The 17,365-nt window shown below is 36.6% G+C and overlaps 1 protein-coding gene across 3 annotated transcripts in view; it reads right to left on the reverse strand.

Moving 5' to 3' along the window:
- The window catches only part of Kpna1 (karyopherin subunit alpha 1), a 71,538-nt gene that overhangs the window by 7,199 nt on the left and 46,974 nt on the right, over positions 1 to 17,365 (reverse strand). For all 3 annotated transcript variants that reach the window (XM_003464161.5, XM_063225082.1, XM_063225081.1), the window contains 7 exons: positions 12,384 to 12,515; positions 11,165 to 11,253; positions 10,766 to 10,865; positions 9,874 to 10,037; positions 8,158 to 8,236; positions 2,719 to 2,844; positions 630 to 757 (listed from right to left, as the gene is read on the reverse strand). In XM_003464161.5, coding sequence (XP_003464209.2) covers positions 630 to 757; positions 2,719 to 2,844; positions 8,158 to 8,236; positions 9,874 to 10,037; positions 10,766 to 10,865; positions 11,165 to 11,253; positions 12,384 to 12,515 — 818 coding nt within the window. The remainder of the gene's footprint in view (positions 1 to 629; positions 758 to 2,718; positions 2,845 to 8,157; positions 8,237 to 9,873; positions 10,038 to 10,765; positions 10,866 to 11,164; positions 11,254 to 12,383; positions 12,516 to 17,365) is intronic.

Raw genomic sequence — 17,365 nt, forward strand, 5'->3', positions numbered from 1 at the left:
ACTGTATGTCAAGAATTCAGCATTTAATTGTAGGATGCTCCTTTGAGGAACAGATTCTCTTCCATTCCATATTTAATGCCTTATTTAATGTTCACTAACATTTACTGCTACAAATCAAACCACTTACCTAAAAACTATTCTAAATCTCTTCCTTTACTGAGGACCATAGTACTTGAGAAGGTATGTGCTTCTACTGAATTTGGCAGTTTATTCTAAAGTATTCCTCTTCCAAGTATGGTCAATTCTACTACTGAGATGTCTAACTTAGAAATAGCAAGGGCTATCAAAGCTAGCTCCACATAACACTACCCAACACGTTTCTTACCCAACAGCTCCAAAGTAGCCTGCAGCTACCTTGTAAGTGTTTCCACTGCATGAAATCTCAATAGGTACTTTCAGCAAAAAGAAATGACAGGTTTAAGAAGTTAAATGTACATGAGTCTAATTATGACACTGAGAACAATTTTCCAAAGGGCCAGAATTAAGCATTCTTATTAAATAAGATCATCTCTCCCCTTATTCCTTAAACACAGTTAATTTTTCATTCCAGGAAATATTAAGGAAGGAGGGTTGTAAACACTGTAGTAAACTTTCTTTTATTTTACAGGATCTACCTGAAGAGTACTTACTTGATCTGTTCAGCTGATCCTCCCGAAGTTGCATTTGTGATGGCCCAAGCAGCTTCTTTTCTAGTTCGAAACTCAGCAGTTTGTAAAATACTAATGAGGGCCGGGAAAATGTTAGCATCTATCACAGTCTGAAATTAAAGAAAAATTAAAATGGAAAAGATTACTCCTAATACTATGTGATGTTGCTCTTGACAGTATCGTTCTGAGTGACTCAGCAGCCACTCGGGACTGGAGGAACACATTCCTGAGTATGTCAGGGAGGGCCGCAGCTGCGTGGCCCTGAGATCCACATTCGGCCCTCCTCTATCAATCTTTACTTCTATATCCCAGGCACGGGAACTAAGCAGCTTTGCTCTGTCACATCCTTTAGCCATGTCATTTCTGCTTTGGAACCAGAAACACTTGAATCCCCTAAATGGAAGCCAAGTTAAACCACTCTTCCTTTAAGTTGTGGGTGTCCAGTAATGAGAAGGCTGCACAGCACATACTAATTATAACTTTAAACTAGTTTCACTAATGACACCCATCCCCTCATTAAAAATAAAATTGAAAGCAGGTAAGGTGCTCATTATGCTTAACCATTCCGTTAGCCTAGTCACACAGGCCATACATGGTACCACGCAAAACAACCATGAAGGAGTCTGCGGTCTTAAAATCTAACTTCCTCCTCTATGGTCCCTAATTTTTCCAGCCTTAGTAAGTCTAACAAGCTCAGTCCTCTGTTCCTCCACTACTCTCCTTTCTCTCGCTGAACCCACTCTCCCGCCACGTGAGCTGTAACTACCACCGCAGGTCTTAAGCTTCAGCCTGAAGCAGCGGCAGCTTACTTTACATCTGCTCTTCATCTCAGACACAAGATGTGTCCTCCACTGCAGCTGTGCCTTTATATCTCTCTACAAAGTTCTGTATCTTTTCATCCTCAATTCTGTCACCTAATCTCCTTATCATTCTAGCTGAACACATCCAGCGTCCATCTCTTCCTGTCCTTTAAATTCATTGCTGCTATCCTTTCCCAAGTCACCACATCCTACTGTGATTATCAGAATGTTATTAGTTGGATTAAGGACTTTTACTCCATCTCATTTACATATTATTATTAAAGTCATCTTCTTAAATTACTTTCTTCATGTTTTACATTGGCTCAGGACTATAAAGTGGGTTTGCTTACACTTCCTGTAACAAGAAACTGAGACGCTATGTCTAAGATTGTGGAGGTAGCAAGTAATCAACTAGAGCTGAAATCTCATACTACCAATCGCTATGGCCATGAATCCAGGTTCCTAATTCAGCCTTCTGGGGACAATTAACCATGCCCTTCGTGGTCAAGAACTGCTACTGCTACGGTTCCACCAGTGAATGATGTCTGGTAGGCTCAATGAAAGGATACCCATTATTGGTCCTAGCATTCGATGGAGATAACCTTGAGGAAACTTTTATTTCTCTGAGCCTTGGTTTTCTTTTTTAAAAAATTTATTTCTATTAGTAAATAATAATTATATATTTATAAGCGAGACTGTAATGCTTCAATATACATATTCATGATGGTTAATGAGATTGTAAGATTAGATGCCTTTTATGATTCCACTTATTTCCAAGTCTTCTAAAGTCTAAATCCTATCTTTTCCAACCTGCTGTTCAATTTCAATCAGTGCTTATGATGAACATCCTGGCCCACTGCTTGTCTTCTACACAAGTTACTCTCCCACTGACCAACAGGCAAAACCCATTTAAAGAAAAATAGGTCTCCAGACTTCATGAGGAATTGAAACAATCTGTGCTATGGATCCACCGGAGAGTAATTATTTTACTTGGCAAAGGTAAAAGCAATATGCTTAAAGTCCATCCAAACATTTAAAAATACAAGATACTTATTTGTTGATCTTAAGTATATCATCAAATATTGGAAAAGAGAAAAACAAAGACCTAAGTAAAACTTTGGGACTATAAGCTAGAAAAAAATAAGTACACTATGAATGTAGGAAGTTAGTGGCTTTCAAAGCAGTAATAAAAACTTTATTTTAAAGGCTGACTGAAAAAAATTTTACCAACCCATAAAAGCACAAACAAAAAGACTGTACTGTGAGATTACCTGGATCTGTGCCCTATTTCCAGCTGTGATATTGGATATTGTCCAACATGCTTCCTTTTTGATAGATTCTTTTGGGCTACTCAGCAAATGCAATAAACTCTGAAGAGCTGAGCAATTCAAAATTACCTAAAAGGGAAAGTTTAAAGTTTTACTATGTTGTTCCAAATAGAAATAAATCTTTCCTCAAGTAACTTAGGAAAACTAGATGTCACCCTCTGACATTTTATAAATAAGTTCCTTTACATAAATATTAGTAATTACAATAAGATCATTCACTCATCTTCCTATTCCTACAGCTGAGTCTCCTATATGGATTAACATAATAAGTAAACAGAAAATCTCAGTTTTCAAACCTTTGGCAACACTATACTTTCCAGTCAAAAACCAATATATGCATGTGCTTTATAGGACACAGAAGAAAATAAGCCTATCAAAGAGCTTACAAAAATAAATAAGACAAATATATATGAAAATGGGCTTACTGTACCAGAAATTAAATCATAAAGTTAGAATGCTTAAAATATTATATGGTAAGAATCAACTGCTAAACAAGAAAATGAATGTCTAATTCAAAAACAAATGAGGGCATTAATAAAGAATCATGAGGGGCTGGGGGTTTAGCTCAGCGGCATAAGCACCTGCCTTGCAAGCAGGCGGTCGTGAGTTCGATCCCCGGTACCGATAAAAATGAAAAAGACAAAAAAAAAAAAAAAAAAAAAAAAAAAAAAAAAATCATCAATAAAGAATCATGCACAAAACAAAAGTTAATTCTTTGTTCTTTCAATATCTGGAGTTTTATTTAACAGAACAAGAACAAAAAGCTAGTTAAACAGTTTTTTTTTTTTTTTTTTTTTTTTTTTAGTTTTTTAAGATTATCAACATCTAGAACCAACTGGAACATAAAACCAAAAAACTTCACACAAAAGATTATCAGTAAATAGTTAAACTGGGGATAATGAATGCTCTTCTAAGCATAAAAACAAATTACAGGAGGCAAATAAACTTTCACCAAATAACAACTGTTTCATCTCAAAAATAATTTAAAGATTAAAAATTTTTATGCATCATACAATGAGAAGACATATTTGTGAAAAGATGTGAGAAATGAAATTAAAAGAAAAACTTAAAAAGAAAAATTTTTTTTGGTACTTGTGGATCGAACTCACAACATCCTGCTCACCAGTTAAGCGCCTGAACTGCTGAGCTAAATACCCAGCCCAAAAAACTAAACTTTGATAGAAAACTATCTCATGAATAATGAAAGAAAATTAAAATGAGGCCATCTGCTGCCTATACAACACAGCTCCTTAAATAATAAAATTTACAGTTAAAGAGATCTTTGTAAAAACACTTTGAAAATAAATATCAAGTAGCATCTAAAAAGCTATAAACTAACACAATTCTACATGTAGGGTATTCACCCAGAAGAAATCATAAACCTTACAACTGAATGTTAACTGAATACCAAGAGCAGTGCATACACAACCTCTAGGGGAATCAGTGTGGACAGTCTTCAAAAAAAAAAAGAAAAAAGAAACAAACTAGGATTTGACTCAGCTATTGCCTTTCTTGGTGTCTTCCCCAAAGAATTAAAAGCATATACCACAGTGACATTTGCATAACCATGTTTTCACAGCGGCACAGTTAGTAATAGCCAAATCTTGGAAACAGCACAAATACCCACCAGCCAATGAATGGATAAAGATGTGGTTTTTACATGTATCAGTGTACTACTAAGCCATAAAGGATAAACTTGAGACATTTCCAGATAAATGGATGCAACTTGTGATAAAACTAAAGTGAAACACATATAAATATGGCATTTCCTCTGGTATGAGAAACTGAAAATATAAATAAGGACCAAAATATATAACAGTGTAAAATAAGAAAATGTTGAAATGGGAAGGGGCACAAGGGAGGCAAGGGGGCAAGGAAGAAAGGCAACAGAAAAAACAAGGAAAGAAAGATAAAATGGTAAAAAAAAAAAAAAAAATAGCTTTTGTAAATAAGGGGAAGAGGGTCAGAAGGAAGGGGAAGGGTATGGGGAAAAGAACTGGGGTATATGAGTTTGATCCCCAGCACCAAAAAAAAAGAGAAAGTTGTTGGGCGCAGGCGCTCAACATACCATACCCCACCCGGGACTAAGGACCATGCCAGCTTCCGCAATGCGCTACGTCCCTCTTTAAATTAGCCAACCCGTGCGCACCCCGCGCTCTACTCCGTACTCTGTGGCAACTCCTGATTGGCCACAGCTGGATATAGTAGCCAGAGCCTGCATCCCATTCCCGCCCTGCTTCCTTGTGGCAGCCTGTGATTGGTCACGGCCAAATATATAAACCAGAGCCCGCGTAAATAAACTAGCAGTTAACTGTCGTCCACAAGAGCGTCTCCTGTCTCCTGTTTCATTGGGGAGCTGCGCCGGTCAAAAGTGTTACACACGGGTCAAGTTCCATGTGATGAATGTGATCATTGTGTTTATCTGAACTGTACTAAAAAAATTACTGATTAAAAACAAAAGCTCAAAATACTCAAAACTTGAAATAGGAATACTTTATTTTCACACTGAGGGGGTTAATGACTTGATCCTACTGTACTGTATATGTACATTCTTTTATATTATCAAATATGTCACAGTTTTATTAATTCATACAGAATATTTCGCTGAAGAATTTTTTTCTTAAAGAGCAGAAACCACAAATGTATAGTGCCATTCTTATTACATTATGGGTACATGCTATCAACATGCCTGTTACTGCTAACCATGATCACCCAGGTGAGGTAGTATTCAGCATCCAAAACCTGTCTGCAACCCAGGCTAGTCCTGAGAAAAATGCAGTCAGACCAAAACTGAGTCTATAAAGTATCTGACAATAACTTCCACACAGTTACCAAAATGAAGAAAAATCTAGAGAAACTATAATAGACTAGAGGAATATAAAGAAACAAGGAGAATTAAATGTAAGGTTATACTCTAGACAGGACTAGAATAAAAAGGTATTAGATAACATTTCAATATTGTTTTATTGGTAAGGACAAGTATTAGTGATACAGGAAATTTAATGTGAAATATATGGGAACTCACTTAAATTGTTATTACCCTTTTGTTAATCTAAAAGTATTCTAAAATAAAAAGTTGATTTGCACAATAAGCACATATGAAACATGTTGTATCTCCAGATTGTGGCAATATGAGACTTTATATTCATCACATTTTTCTCCATTTAATAAATATTCTACAATGAAAAATATTACTTTCACACTCAACAGTCTAAACCCAAAGAACGAGCAACAGTACAAGAGATGTTGCAAAATAATATTTAAAATGCTAACACAGAGGTCTAGAAAATAAAAATGTCAGAAACTAGAGAGATTATCTGGAGAACAGAAAAAAAAACAGCTTCATGTAATAGACTTTGAAATGCAGATAGGATTTTTTAAGAAAAAAAGAGAGGACACTGTATACACAGGAAATAGAAAAATGCAGACAGGCTACTGCAGGGTACCATAAGAACAAGAGGCTTTGCATGTATAGGAAAAGTCAAGACTCAGCGCTCGCTTTGTAGGGAGAAGATAACATGGTAAGTAGCGTGAAACACGCAAGTAGAAATGTTAACAGCCTACTGTAGAGACGAGGGACTCAGCCTGAGAGGTCCGAACCTGCTGTACAGACTCAGAGCTTCATTCCATTCAATAAGTATCTTTCGAGTCCCTAAACACTATGCCACAAATTAATAGACTATAGAGGCACAAAAATGTACAAATCTTACCCAGACTACCTGTAGAATTTTACAACCTAGTATCAGACAGTAACAACAGTATGATTTGCGTGCTGATAAAAAGAAGGACCACCTAACTTGCGAGGTTGGGGTCAAAGCTTCCCACAAAAAATATTAATACCAAGATACAAAGAATGAGAAAACATTACTGGCAGAGTGGGCGCATGCAAGGTGAGTATCGGCGGTAGGCGGGGCTCCACGCAGAGGGAAGAACGTAAGTGCTAAGGCTCAGAGCTCAGTGGTCATACCTAATCCAAACAAGGCAAGTCACAGAACGTGAACAGAAGAAGGGAGATACTGCAACTTTTTATGGGGTGCGGTAGGGATCAAACCCAGCACCTCAGCCATGCTAGGCAAGCATTCTGTCACTTAGCTACACCTCCATCCTAGAATTCACCCCCCATTTTTTTCTGAAAAAAACACTGATATAGTTTAAAGTCAGGAAGCAAAAGCACTACATAAAACACTATTCCATTCCAGTAACCTACCCAATCAGTTCTCCACATAGATAACCAGTGTTATTCTCTATGTACCCTTCCAAAGATGTATTACAAAAATACAACCTAACATACATGTTCTTTTCTTGTCTAAGACGTCCAAACTAAGCACTGCCAGGTATGAGTAGATACAAAATAAAAAGACTTAATAACTGGTTAAGAGTTAGAGAAAAGAAAGGAAATACATGCCTTAGGTCCTGACATGGACAAATGATAATGCTGTTCAATGAGATTCAAATATATAGAGGAATGAGTCCCCTTGAAGGTAGAAAAAACTGGAAGTTAACTGCATTATATTTCTTATTTTTCTCTCTCTCTCTCTTTTTTTTTTTTTTGGTACCGGAGATTGAACTCATGACCTCGCACTTGCCAGGCAGGTGCTTATGCTGCTGAGCTAAATCCCCATCCTCCACGTTAAGAGTTAGAAGACACTTGAGAAAACAAATCCAACTTCACTCATTTTAGAGATTAAAAAAGTGAAAACATTAAATGACTTTGTAAATTGAAGTTGGTCAAAAACATGCTAAAGCAAACAGCGATTTCTTCCCGATCCATGCATATAGGGTGATCAACAAAACTATAAATAAGACCTATCAAAGCAGCTAAAGGACTGCCCCTACAAAGTACCCACAAACAAGACAGAAAAGAAAAATGATCTTGCTAAGGTAAAAGAAATGGTCAATTAGACAAATAATCAAAATACTGCAACACACTGAAGCCCAGAAGGATAGTTTTAAGACATTATCATCAATGCACCAAGAGAAATTAACTGGAGTAATTTAGTGTGACTATGTCTTGATATCAAGTTATCATAGAACTCAAAAGTGCTACAAGCAACAGGTCAACACAGTTACCAAATGAACTGAGAATAGATACCTAGAAGCTAGGAAAAAATTTTTTAAACTTTATTTATTTGCAGTGCTGAGGACTGAACTCAATTCTTTTTAATTATATTTTATATTTTAAGATAGAGTTGCAAAATTGCTCAGGCTGGGCTTGAAAAAGTGATCCTCCTAACTTAATCTCCCAGAGCACATTCTTAAACTGTGAAAATGAAGTTTCAATTCTTCTCAATAATATGGAATTAAATATTGTAACAGAAATATGTTCACAGAATTCAATGTACTCCTTTTCAAGCAAAACAGTGGTCATCAACTTATTCTTACCTGTGTCTGAATATCATCCCCGGTGACAATGTTTCCCACAGCCCGCAAAGCAGGAGAAACCACTTTATAATCATTATGCCTACAACCATAAAAAGAAACATTACAGTCAGCGGTTCTATCCATAGTCTCTTTCTTTCACTTCTAAAATCCAAAAGATGTGTATGATTAAGATTTTAGAGCAGAAAGACACCTATCTTGATTATTAAGGAACTCTCACCTTGATGATAAAATGTTTGGTGTTCCCTAGAAAGACTGTCTTTCCCCTTTTATTATTATGGGGGGGGGGGGTGTGATCACACAACTTTCCTGGAACTCCAAGTCCAGACCCCTTAATGTAATACAAACGTCATTTCCTGACCTTCTGTGTTGCTGAGACAATGGACAGCATTAGTTAACATTTTTGTATGCACTTTTAAAGTTTTAGAACTATCTCATTTTCAGAGACAAAATTGATGTCAACAGCTGGACTAATTCGAAAATGAAAGAATTCACATTTCAAATGCTAGCCTCCTTCTAGTCTGCTAGCAAGCTGCCTTAGTGGTCCAAACTCCTCACAAAGACTTATTCACAGACAGATGTTAAGTACTGTATAAGGTAAGCTTCCTCAAAGCTCCTGTTTTCCTCTTCCCTCTAATAAGACTGATTCCTCTTCTTAAAACTGTGCCAGTTTCTTCACAGTGATTTTAGGAACTGATGACCAAAAAGAAATGATTAAAATGTAACCTCGTACCTAAAGGATCCAAAGGGCTACCTTCTAGATTATGAATGCTGAGCCCTGAGCAGCATCACGCTGCCTTGAATCCACAACAGCGCTCCCTGACTCATCAGGGCCAGCTGAAGTCTCAGCGGTGTTCTGTTATATTTATCTAGTCTACTTCATAGTCATATCTCACCTCTACTTTTTACTTCAATTAAATTTCATGCTGCTTGTAACTGTACACATGTCAAAATATGTGATTAGTCTCAAATTATTTGTAATGAGTAAATCTTCCACTCCACTACGTCCATTACAAAGAATAAAATACGTTAAAATGTCTGATACTAGCCTTGATTAAGATCCAAATGAGACAGATAAGAAATCATTTTAGTGGCGAGATAATTTTTGTTTGTTATTAGTAAGTTTGTTTTCTTTTGGTGTTTTGAGACAGGGCCTTAGTATGTAGTCCAGGCTGGCTTCCTGCATCAGCCTCCTGATTTTCTAGAGTGTTGTAACTGCAGGTGTGTACCACCGCCCCCTGCAGCAATGATTTTTTTTTTTTTTTTGTACTAGGAATTGAACTCATGACCTTGCACTTGCCTAGCAGGCACTTAGGCCTCTAAGGTAAACCCCAGTCCAGCACTATGATTTTTGATGTCCACTGTAGGTCATTTACTATGGGCTCAAGTTACACAGATCAGTTTCCCCCAATGTTTGTGCTAAAAGATTGCTTTTGTGGGGTACCAGGAATCAAACTAGGATCTTACACTTGCCGGGCAGGCACTGTGCCACTGACCTAAATCCCCAGACCAAGACTGCAGAAGAGTAAGAGGTTCTTTGTTAAGTCTCAAAAAACTGAACCAAAATATCTGACATTATATGAACAAGTAACAAAAGACAGTAATAGCCAAAGCATGATAAATCTGTAAGATGTACAAACAACTAACATTTAGGTATCAGCAACTGGGAAACTAATATAAGGAGAGGAAAGCAGACACAGATTCTTAAAGATATCTTACATCAGCAGCTCCACAAGTCTCCTACATACTCCTGCATCAATGACTGCTTGAATTTTATCATTGGGTCCATCTGATAGATATGAGAGGGCCCAGCATGCATCAGCCAATACATCAGTGTCGTTGACAAAAAGTAACCAGGAAAGCACATTCAGACAAGGGGAAACCTGTAAAGGAATATGGTGTGATTATAAAATTCAACAGGAAAAAACCAAACGTGAGGCAAAACACTCAAGGCAGCTACCAGGGAGATGCTTGGTGGCTTCTCAGGTGATTTACATTCTGGAGCGACACTAGCAAGGGGCTATGTGGTCTGTCTTTGGGCATGCTGTTGGCAATCTTACAGTTTATTTTGCTGAGGTTGTCAGAACCCAAAGGAAATAATCTCAGGGAGCTAATTTTTATACACAGTGATCCTTGGAAGAAGATCTGTCTGTCTGTTAAAACATTCTTAGTGGACCAAAGACGTAAGGAACCTTCATATATGTCAAAGTTAGGAAATGTAATACTATACTATAGGCCTGGGTTAGGAGCAAAAAATGTTGAACTTAAACTGAACTTAAGAGTCTTTTGTAGACAATGAGAAATACCAAATTAAACTACAAAAACTATTTTTAGAGAAAAACTGATAATCATAACATTCTAAATTTTATCAAAAATTGCTGGGCGTGGTGGCATACATCTGTAATACCAGCACACAGGAGGCTGAGGCAGGAGAATCACCTGAGTTTGATCAGCCTGGGGTACACAGTGAGTTCAACACCAGTCTGAATTACATAGCAAGACTTTGTCTCAAAAACCCAAAAAATAAGAAAATAAAAAATAACAAAGAATACTGGTTACTACATTCTTTAACTGCATTCTTTTGCCAATTTCCCACAAGCATAGTCCTTACCTTTGCAAATTCTGGAGGTGGACTTTTCCCTCTACAGAGATTAGACAAAGCCCATACTGCATTCCGGGTCATGGTTAGGCGATTTTGCTTTGAAAATAACCTACAAGAGTGATGATGCAATGGTAAATTTTACAATGATATTAATTCTCTGATTGTATAAAACAGCTCTTTATCCAGAATACTAAAACTTCATGAATTTTAATACATCTAATACAGAATTTTGGCACTAGAGTAATATGGGGTACATAAATGATCTGAACAAATTGACAAGAAAATTATGTAATGAATACATAAGAAACCAAAATGATTTCCAATGATTTAATGCTTTCTGAGCAATTTCCCATGTTTTTGCAACTAAAAAAACCCAAAAAGCCCACAAAGAAAACAGAAGAAACTTACTGCAGAAGAGGAGGAAGAATATTGCAGTCTAAAACATAGTCCCTGCACATGGTACTATCTCCAGCAATGTTGCCCAGGGCCCAGACTGCCTGTGAAAGAGTTATTTATTAATGACAGTTGTCTAGTTTTAAACTGCTCATAATTCTTTCAAAAAAAGATGCTAGCGCATCACAGCAACACTTGATAAAATTATATAGTAGTTAATATATTATACATGGGTTATTAGCATTCTTAAATTCATTCATCAGAAAGTCAAATTAAACCACTGTGGGACTGGGGAAAGATGATAAATACTATTTTTAAGTGTACACCAAAAGATGAATGTAATCATCCGTTAAATAAGTTCTATTAAAAACGGAAACCAATTGTTCTTCATTTTAAGAGAACTTCATCCTTACTCTGAAAGTAACAGTCCTTAGTACAGAGCAGATTCAAATGGCTAGGTTAATTAAAAATAAACTTTTTTGCGGGGTATGGGGGTACAGGGAATCGAACTCAGGACCTTGAGCTTGCCAGGTAGGCACTTGTGCCACTGAGCTATATCTGCATCCCAAAAACATACTTTAAAGCTTGTTTAAAACAGCAAACAGTGGAAAGAGAATGGAAATGCTATTAAAATGCAGCTAACTTTACTGCTTTTTATGTGTATACATGAACATACACAAGTTATACTGTGCATTTTAAATAAATATATGCAGAATGCTCTATGTCAGTTAAAGCTCAATAAAACTAAAACAAAAGCATATTTAGTAGTGGTCTATCTTCACATACTTTAGCAGTAACACAGATAACATCAATGTTATCTGTGTTTTCTGCACAAAAGTAGCAAAGATCTCCTACTTCAACACTAACACAAAAATTCCTAAATTACAAAAGATATCCTATCAGCCACTCCTTACAAACACAAAAAAAGTCTATCTACAAGGCACAAGGAATTCTAGGTTGGAAGCTGCACGTGCTAGGACAGGCCTGTAATACCAGCACTAGCGAGGCTCAGGCAGTAGGATTACTGAGTTTAAAACTAACCTGAACTACATAGTGAGTTCAAGGCCAGCTGAACTACACAGCAAGACTGTCTCAAAAAACAAATACAACAAAATTGAGGTTGGAGGGAAAACGGTGTTATGTGTCTACAACGTATTGTGCCCTAGTTAGCAAAACAGTTTACATATTGGTTAAATTGTTCAGATGCTTCTGCTTTTTTATTGCATTTTTTTACCTGTTCTTGGACATCTTCAAACTCTGAGCTGAGCAACTCTATGAAGATGGGCACTGCTCCTGCCTGAATCACAATCCGGGTCTGAAGAGAATTTCCTGAAGCAATATTTGTCAGTACCCAAGCTGATTCAAACTATAAAGATAAAAATAATTTTTATTATCTTTTTAGAATTTAAAAACTTATTTACTTATAACAATAAAGGTTTCTGTACATGAAGAAAAGTATCTAAGATCTACTACTTAAATCTTTTAAACACTTCCAAATGAAATATCTCAGCCTAGAGGAATTTTCCAGTTGTCTAAAATTTCAGATCAAAACAGAGTTAGTACAAGACTCCCCTCTAAAAAATGAGTGTTTCACATGCTGATATGAAATGATCTCCCAAGATTTAAGTGGAAGAAAAAAAAACCCAAAATGCAAAACCAATATACATTAGTATGGTGTCACACTATATTGTCTTAAGGGTTAAAAGGAAATATATTAATATGCTCATTGTACAGATCATCTCTGAAGTGAGTCTCAAAAAACTCTCAAGTCTTGTTGCCCATGTGGTAAAGGCCTCAATGACCAGAGAACAAGGAGAGGAAAAGCAATTGCACTGGAAATTAAAGTTCTTCTGGTGCTGTACTACGTATCTTATGTAATAAAAATTTCTAGAGGATAAACAAGTAAAATGGAAAGATTATCAATGTTAATGTATAAAACACAGTCACAGGAAATAATTGTGAAGTGTCTTAAAGTATGTCAAATTGAATTTAAATGTTAAGTGGGCAAAATGAGCTATGTATACAATTAATAGATAAAACAATTTCAGAACCTAAAGACTTTCCAATAAATAAGAAAGGACAAAGTTAAGGTACAGAGATGTTTTTAAAAAGAGTATTCTTAACAAGGAGGGGAAAAAACAGTTAACCGAGTAAAGGCTAATCTGCTACAATAGCCCCAGGAAGCAGAAGATACAAAAGAAATTATGGCCAAAAAAAAAAAACTACTGTGTATTATTAATTCTATAAAGACTAATGACAACTTGACTTTTCAGGGTAATATTGAGAATCCAAGAATAAAAAGTTACATTTCTACTTAGCTAAGAAGTCTTAATTAAACGTAAGAGTCTTTCCCCCATTCTGTCTTCTATTTAATCTTTACCAAAGCACAAATGTAGGGGAAAAACGTCAACAGTCTGCTTTTTGAATAAGACAATAACAAGGCCTCAAAAGATGCACCGGTGACTTTCTAAGCTTCTGGGTAAAATAAAAGGAAACTGTTAAAGCGAAAACAAAATTGTCAATCACTGAGGGTGAAGGAAGGTAAAATAAACAGGCAAACTATACGATGAGCACAGCCCAAAGTTGATGATGAATGACAGCAAATTCATAGAAGACAAAGAGGAAGACGTTCAGAGAAACCTAAAAGGTGACAAAAAAGGTGCAATAAAGTAGTCTGGCAACTGAGTGCGGCACTGAAAGCAGAGCAGGCGGGAAGCCCAGCTAAGAACGCCACATCTGAAGAGCACATGCATTGTATCTGATAGCATTTTGTTGTAACGGAAGTTCATGAAACCTAGGAATTAAGCCCTGAATATCATTTTAAAAATACTCTTCATGCATTTCTATAATTAAGTTAATGAAAGCAATGCTTGAACCCTTTGAATTTGTCAGAATTAAAACATTTACACTTGCACAGAACCTTATCGTTTCAAAGGATTATTCACATACTCTGAGGTGATTCTCACAACAATCCAGGGAACTAAAACGTCTGGCTTTTCTCATTTTGAAGGAAACAGACCCAACAATGTGACTAATGGTTGAGTAATACTGTTTTTCTGTTTTTTGATACTAGGGATCAAACTTACGATGTCGCACACACCAGGCCAGCGCTTGTGCCACTGAACTAAATCCCCAGTCCTGGTTTGAGTAATACTAAGCAGCCAGTCAGAGAAGGAATAAATTACAGATTCCTAATGTAGTGTGCTACAAAGCCGAGGCATAATTTCTTCTCTAAAACACACCTGTAACACTGTATGAGATGCTTCAATTGTTTTAGCTTGGAACCTGCAGCAAGATATTCCAAATAGTGGTATGCCAGATTGTTTATTCTAAAAAAACAAGAGTTCATCTACAATAATTCCTATGCCACTAGGAGAATTAGCTAACCCAGAGGCACACGATGTGAGTGTAAAAGGCAGGGCAAAGTTCAACAGTTATCAAATTCTGTAGGGATCAAGTAAAGAGAAATGAAAACAGAAAATTCAATCTAGAAATATATCTCAAAGAGAGAAAAGATTTCAGTGACATTTTGATGCAGAAGAAATGATAATAACCTGGAAAAATAAAAGACACATTAAAGTTACTAGAAAGAAAAAAATCACTTAAGATACTAACTGGTGCCAGAGTTCTAACCAAGGCTAGCACCAAAGGCTCCAGAGGAACTGAGAGGAATTCCAGAAGCTACACAAGAGAATAAAATGATGAAATAAGAGACAATAGTTAAGAAAAGAAAAATAAGTGAATAACAAACTGATCAGGATGTTAAAAATGAGAAACTAGTACCTCTTAATAAAAGAACACTACATTAGAGTCGTGCTTATTAATAAGAAGCAAGTAATGATGATAATTTCCGAAAGCAAAGACTCAAGAATATAAATCAAAGAGTAGTTTTGCTGTTCTAAGGAACAGAAGAAAAGAAGAACCTATGATCAGACAACCACTGAAAACATAACCATATTCCCAGACATTAATAAAGCATAACTAATATACATGACACCAATAACTTTGGATTTTTTCATCACATAAACTTACTAAAACTTCATTTGTAAAATTTTCTATACCTGCTTGTGTGTATATTAGCGAGATACCTGTTAACATTTGAAGGATCAACTACCAAATACGTTTAGCATGTAAGAATATTCTTTAAATGCTTTGAACTATACACCTTCCCTTTGATCAGAGTCTATAATTATATATTTTATTAAGATCTGCACTCTTTCAATTTTCAAAAAAATGTTCTGGCCCTGATACTATATTAAAATTTAACCCAGAAGAGTGCTGGGAAATGGAAAAGTCCAGAATTGATGACAAACACAATACATAAACTTATAACAGGAACAGCCAAAAAAACAATATTAAGTAATCACATGACTCAAGACAAAATCAGTGATCTGAAAAGAAAAAAAAAATCTAAGAAATGGTACTACTTGAAGTAAAGAAATGACAACTGTAACCTTCACTTCCCCTTTGTTAAACTACTCTAATTCTTCCTGTTCCAAGAACGGCACCACACAAGTAATCCACCTATCAGGGAGCTGTAACTGCTTATAAACTGTCACTCTACTATTGCTTTTCACTGTGCAGAACTTGGCTAAGTAAGGCTACAACTGAAATCTGCACGCTCAAGATTTCGATGTTTTCTGTCTCCCCTTTCTCAGTCTCTACCTTCTGATGCTCAGCTTCTTAAATAAGGAAAATGAAAATCCAAAGCTGAAGTACTTCTGACCTCCTATCAAGTTTCCCACTCCAGGTTGAGGTACGCCTGGTTCCCTTTCTCCATTTGGATCAGGACTCTGTTGCTGGCCACTTTGCCGGTTCCTCTCTGGTTCCTAGCAAATGCCAGGCTCACCTGGAGAGCAAGTGAAAAGAAAGGATCACATCAGAAAAATAAACCCAGATATCAAACTCTGCAGAGAATAGTGCCTGAGTCATCTGAGCAACTTTCCAGGAAAGCACAGAGATCAATGAAAATGGGAAACGGCATAGGAGGGTAAAGGCTTACTGCAGTTTATCACATTTAGCTTTTAGAAGGGACAAGAAAAGCAGGAAAGGGGAAACTCAGCCAATTTAATTCACACTTACACTTTTTAGTGAAGTAGTACTTGTCTATTTCTAGACATTTTTATAAGGTTCTACAAGGTTTGGTAGTGCAACATCTTTGCACTGCGAAAGACGGTACAAAAATGCTGGGCCTGGACTCAAAGAACCAAACAGCCCACGACAACATATCACAAAGAGGACCAATCTCATGCCAAAGGCTCAAGTATGCCTGAGACTTACATATCACTGAGATGAAGAAATGGTCTTAACTAAAATCCTACATTCCACCTACATTCCTCTCAGTTTGACAAGCGAGTGTTGGAGTAGGAATACCCAAAACAGTCATTTTTAGCTCCCTCGTTTGAGGTAACTCACTGATTTGAGACAGCAGAATAGGAATGAAGAGACCCTTTATCAGGACTCACAGTTCCTTAGCTATGAAACAAAGAAATTAAGTTTGTCTGTGGAACTTAATCTGTGAGTTGAGCCACCAAATTTTCTCTTGGTATCATACAATGTTGACTCTCTTCCTGCAAGATAAATGGCAAAAGCCCTACTCCAAAGATACCTTATTTGTATTCTCCGTAAGGAGCCAGGAGTATCAGCCTGGCTGACATCCCAGTCCTCTCCAAGAGGACAGGAAGGAACACTCTTTACACTTTTCAGAAAATATCTAGTTACTCAAGGTAAGTCAAAGCGTGAAGTCTCCTGGTCCTAAGATCTTGGAATTTGATTGTTCCCCACTGCTTTCACAGTGGCTGAGGTTTCCATTATTCACACTGGAGAGAGAATACCAGGCTGCACTTAAATGTGCCCAAAAGGAAAGCTGGAGATTATAACCCTTAAATAATAAACAGGTAGGTTATTTCTCAGCCTTACAAATAGCTAGGGTGAAAATCACAGGATGGTCAATTCCAGAAGCATCATTATTTTAATCATTCAGCCTAGTTAATTTGTGTGAGGATATGATCTAGAAATACAGACAGAAGAAAATTAGGAATTTCTGAAGGCTTTCACCTTCAGCTATGTTAAGACATGTTCCCGGAAGAAGAATTTACAAGGCTTAAGCAAGGTTTACAGGGCACTGTTTGAGAGGGTACTACATTCCTAATCATGTACATCAGAATGTGGCACTGGAAAATGTCATCTTACTTTTTTCATTTTAGGTCTCAAAGA

Source organism: Cavia porcellus, unplaced genomic scaffold, assembly GCF_034190915.1.
Source record: "Cavia porcellus strain 051 isolate PalLab524CR breed Dunkin Hartley unplaced genomic scaffold, mCavPor4.1 scaffold_15, whole genome shotgun sequence".
In the NCBI taxonomy this organism is placed as follows: domain Eukaryota; kingdom Metazoa; phylum Chordata; class Mammalia; order Rodentia; family Caviidae; genus Cavia; species Cavia porcellus.